The sequence below is a fragment of the Pipistrellus hanaki genome (genome assembly GCF_964339955.1).
Source record: "Pipistrellus hanaki genome assembly, chromosome: 2".
Classification (NCBI taxonomy): domain Eukaryota; kingdom Metazoa; phylum Chordata; class Mammalia; order Chiroptera; family Vespertilionidae; genus Pipistrellus; species Pipistrellus hanaki.
Window position 1 is genome coordinate 131,889,897 of NC_140504.1, and position 22,914 is coordinate 131,912,810.

A 22,914-nucleotide genomic window follows, 5' to 3' on the forward strand; every position below is an offset into this window, starting at 1 on the left:
GAACAACTGTAATAATCTGAACAATAAAGATTTTAAAAATAAAAACCACATTATTGTATGCAATTGCTGTTAACATTTATTAGAAAAGTGACAGATTTTACCTTTTACATGACATCAACATTAGCATTTCAGGTGTTTTTGCCTGAGTTTGCCTACATGTGTATCTTACTATTTATTTTGTGATGAACATTTTGAGAAAATGGTTGATTGATATGGCAAGATAGAAAAGGCCTGGTAGCTATTATCGCTGGCTACCTCCTTGCAGGGATAGCTCAGGGGAAACCATACGTATTCAGCTTTCCTAGAGAATATGCATGTAGTTACTGAGATTAACTCAGGATTCCTGAGTGATAAGAAAAAATAAGATGGAATATGGAAATTACATGGAAATAAGCTGCAAAAAAGCTTATTTGAAGCTATTTTCACAGACAGATGGAGCTGCTAAAATGATTTACACTTTAAACTCTGACAGTAACAGCAGCCCCAAAAATTAAAAACGGAAAAGGCATACAAACTCAGTCTACAGTTAATGTTAAAGTAAATGTTGATGTTTTTTATATTTACATCAGAATTTCCTGAGGAATATATGTTAATATTTAAGACCTTTCTCTCTGAAATAACAGCACAAGTTAGAACTTTCTAGTCAAGATACCCTACTTAACCACCCTCTCCTGCCCACCCACATTCCCACATAGCTGGTCTTTCTCCCTGAAATAGACTATGCCTAGAAACTGGAGATCAGAGAAAAAAAAAAAAAAAGAATAAGAAAAAAGAATAAAGAGCCGAAACCAGTTTGGCTCAGCAGTAGAGCATCAGTCTGCAGACTGAAAGGTCCCAGGTTCAATTCTGGTCAAGGGCATGTATGTTGGTTGCGGGCACATCCCTGGTAGGAGGTGTGCAAGAGGCAGCTGGTCAATGTTTCTCTCTCACTGACATTTCTAGCTCTCTATCTCCCTACCCTCCTTCTGTAAAAAATCAATAAAATATATATTTTTTAAAAAGAAAAAAAGAATAAAGAGAGCAAAGAGAAGAGAGAGGAGAGGGGAGAGAGGAGAGAGGAGAGAAGAGAGAGGAAAGAGGAGAGAGGGAGGGAGGAAAAGAGGAGAGAGGAGAGAAGGAGAGAGAGAGAGAGACAGAGAGAGAGAGAGACAGATAGAGAGAGAAAGGATTACTTTAGATGTCCAATTCTCAATGTAACTTTTGCTACATCTGACATTTTATAAGAGTGAGGATTCTTTACAAGGTTTGGGCAGGAAGTGTAGATGTGGATTTTATGGCAGAGTTCAGGCATAGATGTTGAAAGTATAGAAGTAACTGCACTTGTTTTATATTTCTGTCCCTATGGAAACTAAAATCATTTCCTATCCAATTTCAATGAGGTTTTTTTTTGAAATAATCAATTTCAATTTTTCATGTCAGCAAAGTGCTGCTTCCTGCTTTTAGCTTTCAGAGGCTTACTTTCACACAGGGGGAGAAATTGTTTTATACCTATATGGTTCGAAGTACAAAAACCTACAGAAAGCATGGAGCTCTGGCCAATCACCTGTTCACTCAAGCATGCCCATTCAAGCTTTACCAGTTTTTGCAACAACCATATGAAAAGATGTGATACATTGAAAACTTAACCCTAGGTAACTTAGGTAGCAAGGGAATATTTAGTCATCATTAGAAAAAAAATTTTACATTAAGTTTTCTCACTTTAGAAGTAAACATTAATTTTCTTTCATTTACATCAAAAATCCCAGGAGGCTACACTTTAATGTTTAACACCATTTTTATCAATTAAACACAAATCTACAATTACAATGTCACAAAGGGCCTTGATGATGAACACAGAAATTAAGAAGCAAGTCACCTCCACCTTCACTCGTGCAGCTGTGTGTGATGCTTATATCAGCAAACATGAATAGGATTCACTAAAAGGCTATGACTTAAGAATAAAGATGGATGAAGATACTGTTAGGGCATTTTTCCTTTCAGTCCAGGAAGGCAGTAAAGGCCGAGTGGCCCCTTACACAGATGGAACATGTTGTTGTGTGTGAGATAATAAGAAGTCCCTAATCTCCCACTTCCCTACCTTGAGGTAGGTGGTAAGAGAGAGTACCAGACTGAGGCCAGGAGCCCAGGGCACCAATGTAGGCTCCCCACCCAGCAGCTGTGTCTTTGTGGGAAAACGGCTTTTCCCACTAGGGAGCTTTGTTTCTTCAATGGCAAAATAAGGAGTTTGAATGAGCTTCCTTTCTGGTTCTACATGCTTTATAATTATTGTTTAATAAATATATTTCATTGAAGCAAATTTAGAGGTCTAATCAGAGGAAGCAGACTCCTTATCTTTTTGTGTATTTTATTACCTATGAAAACTAATACAAACAAGCTCTCTATTTAGCTCGCCTTTCATGAGAGAAGTAGTAGCTGATTCTCCATAAGTAGCTGGTAGAATATGTGATGAGACTAGGGCATGGAGAACAAAACTATGTCGATGGGCATATTTGGATTTCAAACTTCCTTGCTTCCAGGTATAGTCTCTAGGCTGCAGATTTTTTTTTTTTTTTTAAATAGCACTATGTTCTCTGCGTAGACCAAGAATCACAAACTCAAGTGCTCTCAGGGGCTGGGAAAAATAACATAGATGTGAATTCGGGACAGGTGTTTGATAATAGGAAGTGCTATGGCCTATGGCAAATTGCAGAACATGTGGCCTGCTGAAGAGGTTCAGGTACTGTAAGCTCGGTGCTCGCCAAATAAGTCTCTCTCGCAGATCTGGTCATGGGCTGCCAAGCTACCATCCCTCCTGCCAGTTCTATAAAGATGAATTAGTGTGAAAGTGATTTCTGGTTGAACACAGAAGATTGAACAAATGTGGTTTTTTTCACTCCCTTTTAATAACCCACAATTCTGAAATTGGAGATCTAACCGATAAAATGGCAAAAACCAATCACCCTACAGTGCAACTCCCCCAACCTGATAAGCCTTGACTATGAAGGCTTTACTCTAAAATCTAACCAGATATGCATCTCAAATTTACATAATATTTTATATCAAACATATTTCAATCTTAAAAGAAAATAACCAATTAACCAGACAGGTAAGAAAAGCCTCTGACACGTAGACAGAGATAAAAACATAGAAATAAAAAGAAACTCAGAGGAAACAAAAATAGTATTAAAAAGAAAGGTGAAAATAATAGATCCATCCTTGGAAAGATAAAGTACGATATCATACCCATAAAGCAGGAATAGGATGCTATAAAAAGGAATATTCAGAGAACTTACAGAGCTCCTAAAATTTCAAAATATATAACTGGAAAAAAAATTCAACAGATGGAAGAAAACACTAGGCTTTTTTATTTTAAAAAAGATTGAAAAAGTAGGAAAAAATCCATGGAGATGGAAAGTAGGAGAAACAAGTATAGGATGAGTCTAGGGGGACCTATATCCAAATACCTGTTATTCCAGAAAGAGAGGAGAGAAATGAAGAGAAGTTATCAAAAAAATAATTCAATATATTTTTCAAGACTGAAAAGCAAACATTTACATAATAGAAAAGCCCATTAAATGTCCAGTTCAATAAGCAAAAAGACCTGCACCAAGGCACTAAATTGGAAATCTTCAGAAAACCAGGAACAAAGACAAGGGCCTGAAAGCTTCCAGATAGTGAAAAGGGGTTATTTTACAAAGGCCCAGGAGACACAATGGCACCAAACTTTCCCAACTGCCATTCTGAATAGGAAGGACAATTGAGCAAAGCTTTCAAAATTTTGAGAGAAATTATATCTAACTTATAATTTTATTCCTAGTCATACTTAGTCAGGTTAGGATAGAGAACAAAAGACATTTTCAGACATGTAAAGTTTTGTTGTTTTTCAAAAGTGTCTTCAGTGACGCTTTTCTCAGTGGGCTCCTGAAGGTGTAACCAAGAAAGAGGAAGACACAGAATTCAAGAAATGGAGGATCCATCCACTGGAGAAGCAAAGGAAATTTCCAAAATAATGGTGAAGACAAATACCAGGGTAACCCTGAAAAGCATATCTATAGAACAACTAACCAGCTTGAGGAAGATAAATGAAAGGCTGAAAAGATGAAACTGAGATTTCAATATCATTACACATGTTTGAGTACACCAAGAAGAAATCAACAGTTCTGACATAGTTTGGAAATGGCTTGCTAATAACTACACACAAAAACTAAACAAACAATGAAAAAGGCAATTACTAAAATAGGGAGGAGGAATAAAGGGTAACCCAACAAAGGATATGTACCTATATGGCTCAGCTAAGACCCCCCTGGTGGTCAGTGCACATCATAGTGACTGGTTGAATGGTATAATGATTGAATAAACGGTTGGATACTTAGCATATTAGCTTTTTATTATATAGAATATAAAAGGCTAATCGACTGTCCAACTGTCTGACCGGGAGGTAGGTCTGATGTACACTGACCACCAGGGAGCAGACACTCAACACAGGAGCTGCCGAGCTACAGTGACTTGGCAGCAGCAGTTCTCGGGTGACGCACCCCAGAACCAGAGAGGAGGGAGCCCGATTCCTCCCAGGGTCCCACAATTCCACCTTTGGCCACGGGTTATGCTGTTGCTGGGACACTGTTGGTCCCAAATCTGGTTTACTGCACACTTGTGTTTGCATTCAAATCCCTGTACAACAGCAACCTGGCAGAGTGCCCTCTCATACTCTGGGACCCCTGGGGGATGTCAGAGAGGCAGTTTTGACCCAATCCTTGCAGGCCAGGCTGAGGGACCCCACCTGCTGGAGGGACCCCGCTCACTGTGCAGACGCCCTTCCAGCCACGGCACTGCTCCAGGTGCAGCCGGCCAGGAAGGGGCTGCGGGAGGTTGGCTCCAGGCCCATCTTGCCCAGTCCTGCCCTGCTGGCAACTTTCTAATTAATTTCATTTCAATGTGCATGAATCCGTGCACCAGACCACTAGTAGCATTATAATGGGAAGGAAGAAAGGGCATGTAGCCAAAACCGGTTTGGCTCAGTGGATAAAGAGTCGGTCTGTGGACTGAAAGGTCCCAGGTTCGATTCTGGTCAAGGGCATGTACATTGGTTTCGGGCACAATCCCCAGTAGGGGGTGTGCAGGAGACAGCTGGTCGATGTTTCTCTCTCATAAATGTTTCTAGCTCTCTATCCATCTCCTCTCCCTTCCTCTTTGTGGAAAATCAATAAAATTAAAAAAAAAATGGAAAAGGCATGCATGTGAAGTTTGTGCACATAGGGCCTTATTTGGGGAGGAGGGGGTGGGAAGGAGTTGGTAAGAGATTTAAATAATAATCTTCCATAGTCATTAGATATAAAGTTAGTAAATACTATCTAAAATTGGAAAAAATCAGCAAATGTACTTTATCAAATTTGATATGTCACCAGTTAAAAGGATCTCCATTCTGTGTATCTCTTAGAATGGGGGTGGGGAAGCTAATTATGACATAGTTTGACATTGTAAGACCCAAAGATCTCAGAGGTATTAAAATGGAGGGGAGGAAGGAAGAGAGGAATGGTGTAGAAATACAGCAGTGTATTCCATGAGAAACAACAAACTGTTCAAATAGGGTACCTCTGTGAAGAAGGCATCAAGGTGGGGAAAAGTGGAACAAGAGGTCACCATTTTTGTTACATCTTTTAAAAATATCATATGTGTAATTTTAATTAAGAAGTTTTAAACAAACACACAAGTGAACAAATAAATCCAATCACAACCTACAATTAAAAAACAACAAAAAGCTTTCATTGCTCCAGTGCTCATGATGCTGGCTAAAATGCTATTTAATGAAACTATTTAGCATAAAAAACATTTTGAAATTCTCATTATTTTATTACTGAGAATCAACTACAAACTGATGGGAGAATGCTATAAAACAACCCCAAATCACTCTAAGTTACTGTCCCCATCTTGTGCTCTCTTCTGTCAAATGGAACGAAATCTGAAACATAATTTCTTATTTGCCTGTTTTATAGGCCTGTGTTTCTGATTGGTGAATTCTCCTTCCTAATTCTCACTTATTAGGTGCAGTTTACTTAAATATAATGAAACAAGCCCATTTATTGATTCCTTAGCCTAGAAAGGCATCATTTTTATAAATAGAGCATATTGTCGCATGAATCATCAGTGCCAGGATACAACCATAGATATTAGCTAACCAGGCACCTGTCCCACTGTTTATGGAAAACCAGATTGATTTGGAATGTGCATGGTACTCTAATAAGGCTACCAAATTCTTATTAGACCTAAACTCTCCCTTAAGAAAATATATTTGTTCTGGCCTTCCTGGATATGTAAAGTAATGTGACATTCTTCACTTTTCCACGAGTGCAGAAGTATCATTAACTTGTCTCTAAAAAATGAAGAGTTCTGGATCTTGGGACAGAGTTCAGATTCTTTCTTGACTAGAATTTATTCATGAGGCCCCATTACACACACACACACACACACGCTAATTGTTGCCAGGCTATTGAGGTCTGAATTATTCCTCTTGCCAGCTAACAAATTAGCCTGCCAGTTTCATGGATGCTGGCAGAAGACATGAGACTTTCTTTTGGGTCAGAGATAGCTGACTCAATTGCTCACAGCAATGCCAGTAGCTAGAAGATCACCACTTGTACTCACTCCCCAAAGCCCCACTCCCCAGGGCAATGTAAGAGGACTAGGTAATACACATAGTAGTCTGCTTTTCAAAGGCAGAATCCAAAGCTTAAAGAACCCAAATCTTTTATTTCAAAATATTTTTATTTTGTTAAAATATACATAACATAAAAATTGCCATTTTAACTAGTTTTGAGTATACAATTCAATGGCATCAAATCTTCTATGTTGGATAGTAAACCTGCCAGATTTTTACATCACATGGAGACATGATCTTATTATACTAGATCAGTGGTCGGCAAACTTATTAGTCAACAGAGCCAAATATCAACAGTACAACAATTGAAATTTATTTTGAAAGCCAATTTTTTAAAAATTTAACTTCTTCTAATACCACTTCTTCAAAATAGACTCATCAAGGCCATGGTATTTTTGGAAGAGCTGCATGTGGCTCTCGAGCCGCAATTTGCCGACCACAGTACTAGACAATAAACAAAGCTCACCTTTGTTCTACAGCAGGTTTTCTCAATCTCAGCCCTACTGACACTTTGAACTGAATAATTATGTGTGTGGGAGGGAGGGGGGCTGTTATATACCAAGATATTTTAGCAGCATCCCTGGCTCCTAACCATACATTCTCTTAGCTATTAACATAACAATCAAAAATGTCCTCAGAAATTGCCAAAATCATATCCAGTTGAGAGTGACTGCTCCCAAGAAAGTCACTATCTCTGTTTTTCAGACCTGTTCACTATACAAACATCCTTATAAAGATAGTCCAGAACTAAGGCAATCGGTGCCTCTACTCATAAGATATGGAGAAACAGAAGAGCTCTTCAGAGCATTGGTTCCCAAATGAGATCTTAATATTTACTCCCAAAATTTGATTTGCTTTTCAGGCATAGATAAATTACTTAGCACATGACATTTACACACACACACACACACACACACACACACACACACACACCTTTCTTCATGGAACTTTGACTAAAGTTACAGCATGAACCATTTAGATGACAGAAAACCAACTCAAAGTAGTTAACTAGGATTGGCCTGAAAGGCAGTGTGTGTAAGTATCATTTACAGCTGAGCCAAGTCATATAGGATGACTACATTTCCTTTCTGACGCAAGAATTTTTCAATCCCTGGGTTAATCATTGTTTTGTTGTTGTTTTTTTATTTGTTTCTTTATTTGTTTGCATTCACTACTCTTCCTCTAGATCACTCCTGTGCTTTGAAGTTTGATAGACCTGCATTCAAATCCCAACTCCTTTGACAATACCATCTTGGACAAGTAATTCCACCTATGTGAGCTCCCTTTCTTTTTCTATATAAACTGAGGATTATCTCACAAGGTGGATATCACAATTGCATGAGATAAAAGTGCCTACTACAGTGCCTGGCACTCATAGATACTTAATGAACAGTACCTTTGTTCCTTGAGACCACCATTAGGGCACATCCTCAGAGCTGTTCTGACTGTAATGAATATTACTATAATGAATCTTCACACTAATTTCTCCACACTCTCACTTAGTTTTTGACAATATTTATAACAGAGCTGCTTAGGACATAGTGTTAAAAGTCACCAGATCATAGAGAGAATGACTCTACACCCTAACGTGAATAGCAGCTTATGCCAACCATATGAGCTGGACAATCCAAACTCTATTAAATCATAGTGTCAATTTTCTTACCTGGTTTTATTTCCTTCAAACTGACATCAATTAGTTAAAATTGCTCAGCTTTTATCAAGCTGTCAAGTCAGTCTCTTTTGCATACTTGTATGTTTATAAGTTAGCACTCTTCAGTCAAATAAGAAATCAAGCTCCATGGTCGAACACTTACTCAAGGCTGCTCAGGTTCCAGCACTGATCTATGCCCCCTTCTAGTCACCTTTCCTTGAGATCATTAAACTTATGTGTAAAAAAAATACCTATCACAGATTTCATAACTCATTAAATGTTTAACAAAGAGATTTCTCCTCTGGAAATAATGCTACGATTCTTTTCTTGATATCTGGCATTCTGACTTTGGAATATAAATTAGTCTTGGTTTCGGCAACTAATAGGTGTTGTATATTCATGATGATTACTCTTCTTTGTCTTATAATATTTAATTACAGCTTCACAGAAGACATAAAATTCCATTTAACCTCAGAAAAAAAATACCTATCACTGAAGTTTATAAAAAATTATTAGTTGTAGCTAAGCCTGGATAATAAATTGGATTTTTGAAATCTGTGGTTTTTAACACATTGGGCTTTTCATTGGGAAGGTGATACTTACAGAAAATGCCTGTGCAATAACCAAGCAGTGACTGCACTGGCTCACTGTGAATGCAAACACCATTGAGAAGATCATCTATGGAATTTGCTGGATTGTGAAATTTTCTTTTTGAAAGGGAAGTATCACATAACTAGAGGCCTGGTGCATGAATTTGTGCATAGGTAGGGTCCCTCTAGGTGGCCTGCAGGGATGAGGCCAAAATCCACAATCCAATGCTCCCTGCAACTCCTACCTGCTGCTCCTGCTCATCCTCACCCCAATGTGCCTGCTGTGAGCTCCTGTCCAATCAGTCCAATCAGGAGAGGCTCACTCTTCCAAGTAGCAGCACTTGCCAGCCACGAGCCCTGGGTCTGGCACCCTCCTAAGGGGAGGGGCCTGCAGGATCTGGCTGAAACCAGCTCTCTGACATCCCAAAGGGTCCTGGATTTCAAGAGGGCACAGGACAGGCTGAGGGCCTCCACCAGTGCATAATCAGGCCAGGGAGGGACTGTGGGAGGGCTCCAGGGTGTGTCTAGCCTATCTCACTCAGTCCAGATCAGCTGGACTTCAGCAGCAAGCTAACCTACCAGTAAGCATCTGCTCTCTGGTGGTCAGTGCAGGTCATAGCAACTGGTTGACCAGTTGACTTTCTGCCTCCTGGTGGTCAGTGCATGTCATAGTGAGCAGTTGAGTAGCCTTCACATATCATTAGCATGTAACGCTTTGATTGGTTGTTCAGTTGTTCTGCCATTTGGTCTATTTGCATATTACCCTTTTATTATATAGGATAGTCAGAGGACAAGTGGCAATACCTAGTGACTTCTCCTTCCCTTGAGCCTGGGATTATGATTTCCCCTCCTCACCTAAATTCCCCTCCTCCACACAGAATTGTAAGAAACCTGGTTGAATTGTCTTTAAAAATATGTTTTATTTCTGGCATAATTTAGCTAGAATTAACATTGCTTAATTCCTTCTGTAAGCACACATGAGTGTAAACACACACACACACACACACACACACACACATACACACACACACTATTGTGCTCCACTGGCCTAAGAAATAAAATCAATATATACATAGCAAATATTTGAGTTGCATTTATACAAGTACTTAATATATGAAGAAAAACAAAAAACAAAAACAAAACAAAAAACAAACAAACAAAAAAACTCCAATCACAACTACTTCAAGGACCCTAAAGGAGAAAACACTTTTGTTTTTAAAAACAAAACCAAACAACAATACCCTAATTTTCTAAAAAAGGAGGACTATTTTTGTAGATAAAACCCAAAGCCAACACTGTTTGGTCCCCCCTCTGTCAAGTTTCTCCCTTTTTATATCTCATTCTTAACTCCAATCCACCAAATTCTTCAATGTTGTTTTTAAAAGATATACCTTTTTTCTGTAATCATCATCATCATAAAAGACTCCATCCAAATGGCTATTCCTTGTGGGAAAACTAAAAAGAAGTAAAGGTGTTTTGTTTTGTTTTTAAGGTTTTCAGCCACACTACACCTGAGAGGGTTTAACTAACATATGAAAAACTTGAAATAAAAAATAGCAATTGCTTATACATCTTTTTACAGGCATAGAGATTACCTGATCAACTGGAATCTCAACTTGAGTGTCTTCATCTTCTTGGACTTCTACTGCCCCCCGAGTTTCAGATCTTTCTTCTCCAGCTTTGAAAATGCCTTCATCTGTTGAGACAAATACACAGTGAAATCAAAATCCAATTGTGACATCGTGTGGCTGCATATAGAAATTACAATCAAATACCTGATGAAAACATTTATGAAATAGGTATTTTGGTTCTCTTTGTCTGGACAGGATTTTTATAGCTTCCCTCCCTGAAGTTCCACTCCATTTTCATTGGGAAAAGCTTTAATAGCCTAAACAAGGCTCACCCAGCAGAACAGAGATCTGTCCCAGATTCCCCCTCATATGTTGGCTCGGATTTAATACAACACTGTAAAGGTATTTAGATGGAAGAACTTCACACTTACTATCTCTGTTCTCCCCTCCTATCCACAAAACAGTGATGATGCTTAATGCTTTAAAATATTATTTTTATATTTTTCTTTCCAAAAAGATACTGGAATAATTCTCTCTTTTCAGAATAATATAAAAAAGAGTATTTTTACTGTAATAGAATCATAAAGCTGACTCTGCATCACACACAAATCAATCTTTTACTTTGAAGATTTCCACAGGATTTTTCCAATCTATTTTTAAAATCCCTAACTATAAATGTAACCTAAATCTCTAAGACTTTCGGTTAAGCATCTTTGACTTGTTTTCCTATGGAAGCAAAAGGAGCTATTTTCCATATTTTAAAGAGTTTTAATGTCTTATCTCTCAGTCTTCTCTTCTCCAGGCCAAGGAATCAAAAAGTCACAGAACCATGGATCATTATGTCTGCCTACCTGCCTCACTCACAGATGTCTCTCTGTCCAATTCTCTGGGGATGGAGAGTTCCCTTCCTTGTTGGTAATCTATTTCACCATGTGCAACCCATAAGGTCTAGAAAATGTTTTTTTTAATCTTTTTTATTAATACCACGTCTATTTCTCCAAAGAATGCTTATTTCCTAGAGCACAGTTATTTAACATCTTCCCATAATATTTAATGCTGTTAAAGAATGAAATAATTCTTAATTAAATGTAAAATATATTTTCATATATGCTGGGGACTAATTATCTCTAAGCCACAATGTAACACTCTAAGACAGTGGTTGGCAAACTACGGCTCGCGCGCCACATGCAGCTCTATGGTCCCTTGAGTGTGGCTCTTCCACAAAGTACCATGGCCTGGGTAAGTCTATTTTGAAGAAGTGGCTTTAGAAGAAGTTTAAGTTTAAAAAAATTTGGCCCTCAAAAGAAATTTCAATCGTTGTACTGTTGATATTTGGCTCTGTTGACTAATGAGTTTGCCGACCACTGCTCTAAGATACGAGTGGGATGTAGAGTGTTCCTTCAAGTCTACTACAGACCAATGCGCATACAGAGATATAAACAACAGAGTTCTGTAATAGATCAGTGCTATAGCAGAGCCCTATGGAGCTTAGAAGATGCAGCCAGGTGAGGAAAGGAGGAAGGGAGGGTGGGAAAGAAGAGAGGGAGAGGAGGAGGGAGACAAAACCCAACTCAACTCCTTTTCATTTCTCTTAAAGAAACCATGTTCCTTTTTAATTACTTTTTTTGTGACTTGACTGGATGATGGCTTCTCTACTCTCCTTTTTAAAAAATGGGGACAGCAGAGCACCACTAACAGCTGATTCTCCATGTTAAATTAATTCACATGGATTAATTCATTTAGAAGATTATCTACAACAATCATTTAATCCCAGGCTAGATTTTCCTATCCTCCAACAAAATAGTTTCACTCTCTTTTCTTCCATCTGGTCTTGTATGCTTTAACAAAGCAGAGCAATGTTTCATTCACTAGAATGGTCTCAATTAAATCACTCTGCATGTATATGTAAACTGCACATAGACATACATAATAGGATACACTACAGAATCATTACCCAATGATGACTTCAGCATTGGCAGCTATTTTGGATTATCTCTACAACTAACTCACGTCCCCTGCCCCCTAGGACAAGGCTCGCACAGCATGTCCAAGGATTACGTCCTGACTCTGATGTTTCTCACAACTGAGGACAAGGATCCAAAATGAAACTGCAGCCAAAGTTCAGTGATACCAGAAGAAAGAAAGCAGAAAATAAAACAGAGAATGTGGCGGTGTTCTCACACATTCAGGCCTGGAATAAATGCTGAGCTTGCCATGCACTCAACAAAGCACAGGGTGGGACACTCTGAGGGGCTAGTAAAACAACATTCAATCACTGGGTCCTAAAGGAGGAAAGTGAAAGGGAGGAATCCAAGCCTATAAAACTGGAATCAAAGGGACAGGGTAAGGCGATACATGTCTCTCCATCAAATTCTGGAACTTGGAACTCAGGAAAATAATAATAGAAACAATAAAATGAAATAAAAATCTGTTCTATTCACATGTGGAATTCATAACTCAAAGATGCGCAGAGGCAGAAGAAACCAATTTCAGAAAAGGGTTATACAATTTGTTAGCTGTTACCTTCAAAAGGGTTTAAGAAGGAAAATGAGATATGTTTGACTTTCTACCTTCTAAATTACCTTAGAAGATAACAATCTCTCTCATCCACAAAATGTGCCTTGAGTTAACCTTCAGAGGCAGATATGGGATTCATTAGACTATAGCTATGACCTCTGTGCATGACTTTTTTGGATGATATTTTTGTATCCAAGTGTTGCACTTGCTTTCAAAGAGACCACAAAGAGAAGCTACAGATACAACAGAAATATATTCTTAAATACTCACATTCGATGAAATGTTTAACTGTATCCAAGCAGTGCTATGAATGGCTTGCAGATGTGTTTTAGAATAAAAATTTCACCAGAAAAGAAGAACAAGATCAATAATCACAAATAAAATAGAATTGAAAGTGCACTGGAATGGAAAATGGCAACTATAAGAAAATATAGAGCAGAGAGCAACGCTCACTCTGTGCACAGGAGCACAGAGAGAATACAGAGGTAAAAGAGTCTGGCTGACGGTGTGGGGGAGGGGACTGAGAGGTGTGAGCACAGACACAGAAATGAGTCAGAAAGAAATACGTAAGAATAAATGGTGAGAAAAAAGGAATAACAGCTAGAAAGTTACTGTGATAGAAGAAAGCCTATTAGGATTTAATATTTAACTATAAATGCTATGTATAGTTAAATATTTTAAATAGCATTTTATGACTATAAATATGTTTATATAACACATATGCATTTTAGAAAACTTGGAAGATGAAGAAGATAAAACATCCAAATCTCTTGACTCAGAGATAACCACTAATATTTTAACAACAGACATCCATCCTCTCTCCCTCTCTCACACACACACATTCATAAAACTGGCACCATATTATATATATTTTTAAAGTGTTTTTTTTTACTTAAAAATCATATTGTGAACATTTCCCATGTTAATATTCTTTTAACACATAATAAATTGCCACATGTGGTAGTAATTAATGAATGATGCTGAATAATAAAAAAAACATAAATTTTTAAATTAATAGGGTAGATTTCATTTATTCGACTGACTGGTAAATACAGTGAATTTTTAAATAACATAGCTTCATTCAATATCATCTTGTATTAATGTTGATGAGAGAAAATACAGATTCCAGCCCGTTGCCATTGTCTGTGTGCTGTGTGCACATTCTCTTCAGGTCTGTGTGGGTTTTCTCTATGAACTCTGGTTTCCTCCCACACCCCAGAGCTGTGAATGTGAGCTGAAGTGGCCTGTCTAACTGATCCCAGTCTGAGTGAGAGTAGGTGGAAGTGGCCCTGTGATGGAAGGGGCTGTCCAATGTGGATCCTGCCTTGCAACCTGACCTGCTGGGTGAGGCTCTGGCCACCTTCAACCCTGACCTGGAATCAGAGGGGTGGAAAATCATTATCTGATTTGCTTTCATTCATCTTAAAAAGTATGTAGCACTCACATGTATTTCAATGTTTAATATTAGAATTTTGAGTCTTTATTTAGGAGTTTGGTGGGGTTTTTTTGTTTTGTTTTTTTACCATAAATATGACATAGGAACTAACTCTTGTTTTTATCAATTAAAACTATGTTACAATTGATTTCATTATATGTCGTTTTGCTTAAAGTTGCAGGTTCCAAGACCCTATGGATGATGTGAAGTGAGGACTTACACTATGTTTATCACGATCTACTGTACAGAAGTCATTCTGGGAAACCTGAGAGGGCTGATCTTCACAGGCTTAGCATCTTGAGTTAAGATCAGAGAGACAAGCATTTTTTATCTTTCCATGAATATACCCTACGGCTTTTCCCTGCCTGCTGAGTCCTGTTTCCCAAGAGAAAGCATGGTCCATGGAACACATAGAGACCTCAATAAATGTTTGTTGAAATGAGACAAGAGACAAGTTCCTGGTTTAATCCCTTCCTCACATACTGATTGACTCCCTTCCTGCTCAATGTCCTCTACAACCCTCCACCTCACGCACTCTTCCGGGATTTAACTCTTCCTTCCATAGCCTTCCTCTAGCATGCTGACAATTAGTTCTTCTAAATCCTTAGCCTTTTCACTGGATGCCCCTTCTACCTCTCTTTACACGAAGCCTCACCAGCCCAGGTTCCTCCCCATCCTGTATCCTAGCATCTCAGGAATTTCAATGCCCACACGATGAGCTGTTCTACTGCACTGACAACCCCATCACTTCTACCTCACCATGTATCCTTCCCAGCATGTGGGGAGACTTCAGTCATGTGCGATCGTGAGCAAAGAACCCAGAGGTCACAGTGCTGCTGTGCTAGTTTTTTGTCCCACGCCTCTGCCCTCAACATCCAGTTTACTGCTTTCACCTTTGTCCCTGCCTGGCTGACTATTGGAGTCTACTCATGGTTCAAATCCTATTCAGCTCCACAAAATCGCCTCAGATATCCCCTCATTGCACAACCAAAAAGAATCATTAGCTTTCCCCATGCATGACCTCCCCGTGCATGCTTCTTCTTTCTAATTTTCTTTTTAAATCCTTACGAGAGGACATGCTTATTGATGAGAGAGAGAGAGAGAGAGAGAGAGAGAGAGAGAGAGAGAGAGAGAGAGAGAGAGAGAGAGAAGAAAAAGAAGGAGGAGGAGGAGGAGGAGGAGGAGGAGGAGGAGGAGGAGGAGAAGAAGAAGAAGAAGAAGAAGAAGAAGAAGAAGAAGAAGAAGAAGAAGAAGAAGAAGAAGAAGAAGAAGAAGAAACATTGGTGTGAGAGAGAAAAAGAAAGGTTGATATGAGAGAAACATTGATTAGTTGCCTCCTGTATGCAGCCCAACCTGGATTGAACCTGTAACCCAGATATTAGCCCTGACCAGGGATCAAACCCACAACATTAGGGTGCGTGGGAAAATGCTCAACCAACTAAGCCACTCCAGCCAGGGCATCTTCTTTCATTCATGAATCATGCTTACTTTTAATTATGTCTTTTACCAGTTCTGACCCTTTTATCACAAGCTCCTTCAATCACTGATCATAACGTTTGTCTTTTCAACTCCTGTGCCTTGAGGCAGAATGTCAGCCACAAAACAGGTTGTGAAAAGATGTGTTAAAAAATACGTAATATACAAAACATTATGTAAAAACCAAATTTTTGGCTTTGTCTAACAGTATTGTTTGTAATAGAACTTGTATGTGTATATACTTCGTCCAGGGCCAAGATCAGTGAGCCAACATAAATGTTCAAAATTATGTGAATATTCAATATGAAAGTTCAAAGGCATGCCTTAACACCACAAAATTAAAATTATTAACAGCAAAGAATTGTTAAAAAGGTCAAACTATAATGGAAAAGAATTCAAATTATACAATGAGAGTATGTTCCCCTTCTATCAGTGCCACAGTAAAAAGCAATTAAAGACACACTCCAAAAAAGAAGGCAAAGATAAAACATTACCAATTTAAAACCCCTGTTGCCAGGATAGTTTCCACAAGAAATTTGCAAAAATATTAAGTTTTTCATCAAGGGCAATATTATTCAAACACTTCAAAACCTTACCACTCTCCTTTTATTATTACTGTTAATAAACTTACACATTAAATTGGTGAATTTAGACCATAATGGAAATTTTTATAGCAATAGTTGTATGGTTATTGCTATAGATACCTCAGACATCCCAACAAAAACTCACTAAGGGGAGGTAGCTCCAATGAGACATAGAATTAGTTTTAGCATTACTGTTTCCATCCCTCACCCACACACTTTCCCCCATTCTTTCTAATTCAACTTCTGCAGCAGCACACCATAAGGACTACTCTTGTCAAAATTATCAGTGATACAATGGTCATCTTTATGTTCACATCTCAATCTCTCAATTGCTCTTTTAATACAGGTAATCTCTCTCTCTCTCTCTCTCTCTCTCTCTCTCTCTTTCTCTCTCTCTCTCCATTTCATTCCCCTGGTTTTAGCAGTGCTTCTTCATCTCCTTGGCTGACCCATCCTTCTCTGTTCAACTTATAAGTGTTGGACCACCCCAGAGCTGCATTGTGAGTCTACTTCACTATTCATATACTCTTCCTATATAATAAAAGCCTAATATCCTCAGTGTTTAGTCATCCAGTCATATATTCAACCAATCAAAGCATAATGCTAATGATATGCTAAGGCTGCTCAACTGCTCACTATGACTTACACTGACCACCAGGGGGCAGAGAGTTGATTCGTTGGCCAGTTGCTATGATGTGCCCTGACCATCAGGGGACAGACATTCCGACCAGTAGGTTAGTTTGCTGCTGGGGTCCAGCTGATTGGGACTGAGCTAGATGGGCCGGACATGCCCTGGAGCCCTCCTATGGTCCCTCCCTGGCTGGCCAAAATCCTGCTTCCTCCCTGGCCCCAATCATGCACCAGTAGAGTCCCTTGGCCTAGCCTATACTCTCTTGCAATCCAGGACCACTCAGGGGATGTCAGAGAGTCAGTATAGGCCCGATCCCTCAGGCCAGGCTGAGGGACCTCATTGGTACATGAATTCATGCACTGGGCCTATATAATAAAAGACTAAGCGACTATTATAGCAGAATGACCAGAACAATCAGTCGCTATGATGTGCACTGACCACCAATGGGCAAATGCTCAATGCTCCCCCCCTAATGGTCAGTGTGCTCCCACAGGGGAATCGAGATTGCTGCTCAGCCAGAAACCGGGCTCAGGACAGTGTGATCCCACAGGGGGATCACAGCTCAGCCAGAAGCCCCTCCTGATGCCACAGCAGCAGGTACAGCAGGACAGGAGGAGCACAGGTAGCACGTGGCCCAAATTTGGGCTCCTCCCCAGCCAACAGTTGTCACCCTGCCACATCCGTTGGGGGATGTCTGACTACCAGTTTGTTTAGGCAGTCAGACATCCCTGAGGGGTCCCAGACTGCAAGAGGGTGCAGGCCAGGCTGAGGGGACCCCCAACCCCCACCCCAGTGCATGAATTTCATGCACTGGACCTCTAATCTTAATCTCATCAAGATCTTGGTTTGAACACCATGAAAATACCAATGATATTGTGATCTATATCACACTCTTTATAGACTTAAAAACTTATATCCAATTGCCTAATTTGATGTCTTACCTTGAGCATTTCAACCTCAACATGGTCAAAACAGAGCTTTGATTCTCCTAAACCTCATTCATCCTCTGTAATCCCCATCCCAGGAAATGGCACTACTACTCAATCCTGAAATCTGGGAATTATCCTTATTTCCATTTTGCTCTCACTTCTTATATACATTTCATTGGTGTCTTATCAAGTCAACCTCTTTTAAATATATCCCAAATTCTTAACTATCATTTCCATCTCCTCTATCAGCATGGTATAATCACCATTATCTTTTGAATTGGCAATTGCAATTGCTTACAAATTACTGTCTCACTTTTACTCTTGCTACCCTGTAATTCATCCACTATATAATAGCCAAGTGAACTTATAGATTTTAAAAATTATTTAGAAAGTCTCTACTGTCATTCCTCATATGCAGAATCTATGTTCTTTCCCCTATTTTATAAACATGTGATCTGGCAGGTAACTCCCTCTTGGATCACATTTCATTACATTTTCCCTTGATCCATTAAACTCCAGCTACCTTCTGTTTCTCCAACAGAAAATTCATTCCTATCTTATGGCCTTGTACTTCTCATAACCTCTGCCTGGAATGTTCTCCATCCCTTTCACCCCCCACAGCCCCATCCCATTACAACTGGCTGCTCCTTGTCCTTCAAATCCTACCTGAGTCCAATTCCAGTAGCCAGCCAGTCATTCCCATTGCTCTGTCTTAATTCTCTGTCTAGCATTTCTTAGTACCTGATATTTTTATTTTTTATTTTGTGTTTTAGTGTTTGTCAGTCTCCACCAAAGTGTAAGCTCAATGTCCTATCTCCCATGTGCAACAGAGCTCAACACATAGGTGTTCAAAAGTTACCCATTAAAAGAATGAAGAACAGAAACTCAAAAATATTTGCTGCATTGAGTAAGTGTGTAAGAAGCATAGAATTTGAAGACCACTAGACCAGTCCATTAATTATTTATATTGTTATGGTGGTTTTGCCCCAATCTAGTGACACTTGGCAGTATAACAATTGGATGGGTAGGGAGGATGAGAAGGTTGCCAGGAAGGAAGACTGGAGTACAACCTACACAGTATCTACAAATTACACTGTGTGGTGAGTAAAGTAGTAGCACACCCTGCCCAAAGATGTGTCCATCCTAATCCTCAAAAATGTTAATATGTTACACTGCATGGAACAGGTGAATTCAGGATGCAGATGAAATTAAGGTTGTGAATTAACTGACCTTGAGATGGGGAGGTTATCCTGGATTATTTGTGGGGATCCAGTAATTACAAAGGTCGTTAGAAGTTAAAGGGAAGACAGGAGAATCCGTGTCTGAGTGATGCACTGTGAGAAACACCTGACTGGCCATTGCTGGCTTTGAAGACAGAGGAGGCCATAAACCAGAGAATGGTAGACAACTTCCACACACTGGAAGAAGTCAAAGACACAGACATTCCCCACGGAGATTCTAGAAGGAACACAGCCAGGCCAGCATCTTGATTATAACTCAGCAAGTACCACATAGGAATTCTGATCTCCAGAACTGAAGATAATAAATGTGTGTGTTGTTTTAAGCCACCAAGATTGTGGTTGTTTGTTATATCTACAATAAGAAACAGCATGTATTCAAAAATTATGATCTACAAAGAATATTGGGGGCAACAACCACTGCAAATCCTCTTTCTGACCCCTGCAGATACCTGCTGGGCAAGGGCAAATAGCTAGACACCCTCTACTCCCTCCTCCTGAGAGTCTGCTGCCTTTGGTTCTCCTTCTCTGCTGTTAGGCCTCTTTCTCACTCCCCTACAAGGGGCAAAAACCATCCCCACACCCAGGCACCCACACATCTTCCTGGAGAAAAGGGATTAGACTTTTAAAAAGTCTTCCCCTCCTCTGAAACCTTTGTAATAAAAGATATTTGCTAACAAACTAAAGAGCAAGGATAAATTTGATACACAATATGCTCTCATTCAATTACTACACCGAGGATCAAATTCAATGCTTGAATGCACACTGCACTCGAATTCAGCTCAAATCTATTCTCTTTGAATCATGAGTAGATACTTTAGTGTATATTACACAGTAAAGCAATAACAAACACTCTAGTGAAAATAAAAATGCTCCTCAATTATTTCTCACTTATCCCTTATGAATTTTATTGCCTAAAAATGGAAAGCAGAGCTGCTGAGGTAGGGCAGTCATATCATTACTGTGTAGTTCCTAATAAATATGAATCTGTTTTCCCCACAGAAATGGGAAACAGATGATTGCACTTTTTCAGCTTTTCTGCAACTAGAACCACTGAAATGAAAGCATTTCTTAGTTGCAGTGCATTGGTATTGTAGCTTATTAATATTACAATACTTCAGTGTTCTCAAATAAGAAAAGGTACCAAATAATTAATGAATTATATGCATGTAATTGATGATAATCAGTATTTAGGCCCAATAATCTTACTTAAAGAATACCTTCTTACCAAAATTATTAAAAATTATTTTAAGTATTATTATAAACCATATTTTAGTATGTTCAGTGTTTTAAACTGGTTGAAATTCATCAGGATAAATATGATCAAAAATAACAAAATAATACACAGTTCTGATTACTTTATGGAAATGCTAGATATCTATTAAGTGAAGAATCTATATGTAAACAAGAAAGTTTAGTGTGACTATAAACATTTTACTATGGTTTACAATTGAGATTGACTCATAAAAACATTAAATTAAAAAACAAAATGTCACCCTGGTTTGTGTGGCTCAGAGGTTAGATCATTAGCCTGTGCACCAAAAGGTAACTGGGTCCCATTCCCACTCAAGGGCACATACCTGGGTTGTAGGTTTAATCCCAGGCCCAGTCGGAGCTCAGGGCTCCTGCAGGAGGCAACCAGTGGATGTGTCTCTCTCACATCGATGTTTCTTTCTATCACTCTCCTCCTTTCCACTCTCTCTAAAAATCAACAGAAAAAAATATCCTTGGATGAAGATTAATAAAACAAAACAAAAAATATTTTAATTTTAAGAAGCCACTCATTAAGCTCATCAGTAGATTATTGAGAAAAATGTGGGAAACAAGGGGTTTATGGCTTTTGCTATATAAAATAATACTCTAAGCAGAAAAAAACATTTAGACTTCTAACAAGAAAAATCATGCCCTCTTTATAAGTATCACATATGTTATCAGAGATAGAATTAAAATTAAAATTGGTAAGAATGTGACATAAAAATGATTTTCATTAGCTAATGGTAATGTAAACTACATTCACATGTGGAATGCATTGAATTTCTAATACATAACTCTTCATAGATACAGATTGTTGTCATCAGAACATCTTACTGAAATTGTACAAAAACACTTCTGAAAGCTGAGCCAACATGAAGCAGTCTTTATGAAGTTTAGCAAAGGGTGAGGTAGAGAGGAGAATTTCAGCCAATCCTCCTTTAATCCTTACCACAACTTGTATATTATCCTCCCACACTCCTCCTCTGAACTAAAGTATATTATTATTAGGAAGAATGAAAACTAACCAAATAACAGCTATTGTTCTGAATGCATCTAACTTAGTACAGCAATATCATCCAAATTATTTTTAATCACTTGTTTTCTCCATATGTCTCATTATGGCCCATAAATGCAAGTGGGAACACTTTACAGAAACAAAAATATTACAAGTGATTTTTTTTGGCAATTTAGAATATTACATGAAAATAACTTTATACTTATAAAGGCTGAGTTTTCTTGACTGCAGTTTGAAATATTTGGCTTCTTTCTATTCCCTGACTCCCACTTTAGGATATTAAATATCACCTATTATGCAATTGCTGTTTAAATTTGACTTTTAACTCTTTGCATAGAGTTTATCTTAACCACCATGGTTATTTTACCTTGACTTTAAATGGGTGTAATGAGTTTTGTAAGTGTACACAGAAAGCATAAGTAGAATTATTATCCTTGATTTCCCCAGATTACAGGTAATTCTGCTCTTATCTCTACATTTCTATTTTAATCTTTTTAGACACAGATGTTTTTGATTTTCATCAAAATCAGAAATATTGAGAGTACCAAGAATAAAGCACATATTTATTTGTAATATATATAACTCACGACTTTAACCTTGTATATAACCTATATACATTTTGGTATAATTTCCAAAGTTTATATTAGGTAGGTAGGAATGAGAATAATAAAGTACCTCTGATTTTGTTTAGCTAAACTAACAAGTATATACAGTTTTACTTTTTATTTTTTTATTTTATAATCTTATATAAAAAAAAGTATACTGCAAGTTATTTTTAGTTCATCAGAATAATTGAATTGTTCTCAGTAACCCAGTGTCTTGGAGTTATTTAATAAATGCCCTAAGATTCATGATTCCTGTTCTTAATTCTGGATGATCCAACTACTGACAAATGACTGTTGCATATTCAAGTCAATAAAAGAGCTAGCCATACTTTAAATACTTTTCTACTCTATCATATGTATCATGATAACAAATTGAGTAGGACAGAGAAAATGCAGTACTCTTAAATTCCTCAAAATTGTGTTCATTCATTCAGTTATATGGAAATATTTACTGAGCCTCCCCAAGGTCAGACATGCGGCAGATATCTTCTTTCTGCGGCAGATAGAAAGATGAGCAAGGGCTGGCCTCAAGATGCTAACTGTCTGCTGGAGAATTTAAATGGGAAAATAAACAGCTCAAAATGGTAATTTTAACAAGTGCTACACCGTCTGTCAAGAGTGCACAGGAAAGGGTGTTGAAGGGGAGTGGAGTGGCAGAAAAGAAGACTTCTGAGAGACAGAGGCTGGAAATTAGAAGGCAGACAGAATCTGTTCTAGACAGAAAGAGCAGTGTATGCAAGGACTTGAAGGCACTAAAATGCATGGTATGATTCAGGAACTGTAG

The 22,914-nt window shown here is 38.4% G+C and overlaps 1 protein-coding gene across 1 annotated transcript in view; it reads right to left on the reverse strand.

Moving 5' to 3' along the window:
* Positions 1 to 22,914, reverse strand: part of DCDC2 (doublecortin domain containing 2) — a 165,799-nt gene that overhangs the window by 20,766 nt on the left and 122,119 nt on the right. Inside the window, exon 9 of the mRNA XM_084873434.1 lies at positions 10,471 to 10,571. Coding sequence (XP_084729560.1) covers positions 10,471 to 10,571 — 101 coding nt within the window. The remainder of the gene's footprint in view (positions 1 to 10,470; positions 10,572 to 22,914) is intronic.